This window comes from Corapipo altera, unplaced genomic scaffold, assembly GCF_003945725.1.
Source record: "Corapipo altera isolate COAL_440 unplaced genomic scaffold, ASM394572v1 60885, whole genome shotgun sequence".
Taxonomy (NCBI): domain Eukaryota; kingdom Metazoa; phylum Chordata; class Aves; order Passeriformes; family Pipridae; genus Corapipo; species Corapipo altera.
Window position 1 is genome coordinate 1 of NW_020886080.1, and position 980 is coordinate 980.

The following is a 980-nucleotide window of genomic DNA, read 5'->3' on the forward strand; positions in this document are numbered from 1 at the left end:
CTTCTCCTTCTCCTTCTCCTTCTCCTTCTCCTTCTCCTTCTTCTCCTTCTCCTTCTCCTTCTCCTCCTCCATTTTCCCCCAGCCCCACAGAGGACACACCCCCATGGCCTTGTCCCCACCCGGTTCCCCTCCCCTCCAGCTCCTTCCCCACCTCCCCCACTTCTCCCCCAGCCCCTCAGGGTGACCCCCCCCCGGTGTCCGGGACACCTTTGGGTCCTTCCCGGTGCCATCTCCCCTTCTCCCATCCCGTCTCTCCGCAGCTGCTCCCGCCCTGGACGAAGGTGCTCCGGCTGATGCCCAACCTGCCGTGCGTGGTGCAGGCGGGCGCCATGGTCTTCTCCCGGGGCAGCAGCGCCGGCGACAAGGAATCTGCTCTCCTGAAGAACCTCCTGTTGTCCTGCGGGCTCTGCGAGGAGGTTCCCGAATCCTACATCGACATCCACACCGGCCTCAGCGGCAGCGGCGTGGCCTACGTGAGCGCTGGGGGGGAATTCCCACCCCGTCGGGATGTGGGGGCTCTCCTCGCTCCCCTGGCTCACCCCGGATGTCCCCGTTGTCCCCCCCCAGGTGTACCTGTTCGCCGAAGCCTTGGCCGAGGGCGCGGTGAAGATGGGAATGCCAGGAGCCTTGGCCGGCAGGATCGCGGCGCAGACGCTGCTGGTGAGTCGGGAACAGGCGGTGGCGTTCCCTTCCCACCTTTCCCGTTCCCTTCCCACCTTTCTGCTCCCTTCCCGCCTTTCTCATTCCCTTCCCACCTTTCCCGTTCCCTTCCCACCTTTCTGCTCCCTTCCCGTCTTTCCCATTCCCTTCCCACCTTTCCCGTTCCCTTCCCACCTTTCTGCTCCCTTCCCGTCTTTCCCATTCCCTTCCCGCCTTTCCCGCTCCCTTCCCACCTTTCCCACTCCCTTCCCACCTTTCCCGTTCCCTTCCCAACTTTCCCGCTCCCTTCCCGACTTTCTCATTCCCTTCCCGCCTTTCCC

The 980-nt window shown here is 64.4% G+C and overlaps 1 protein-coding gene across 1 annotated transcript in view; it reads left to right on the forward strand.

Annotated features, from left to right (window-relative positions):
- Nucleotides 1-82: 82 nt before the first annotated feature.
- The window catches only part of PYCR3 (pyrroline-5-carboxylate reductase 3), a gene marked incomplete at its 5' end in the record, with an annotated part of 2,344 nt that continues 1,446 nt past the window's right edge, over nucleotides 83-980 (forward strand). The window contains 2 exons of the mRNA XM_027632160.1: nucleotides 83-473; nucleotides 568-660. Coding sequence (XP_027487961.1) covers nucleotides 83-473; nucleotides 568-660 — 484 coding nt within the window. The remainder of the gene's footprint in view (nucleotides 474-567; nucleotides 661-980) is intronic.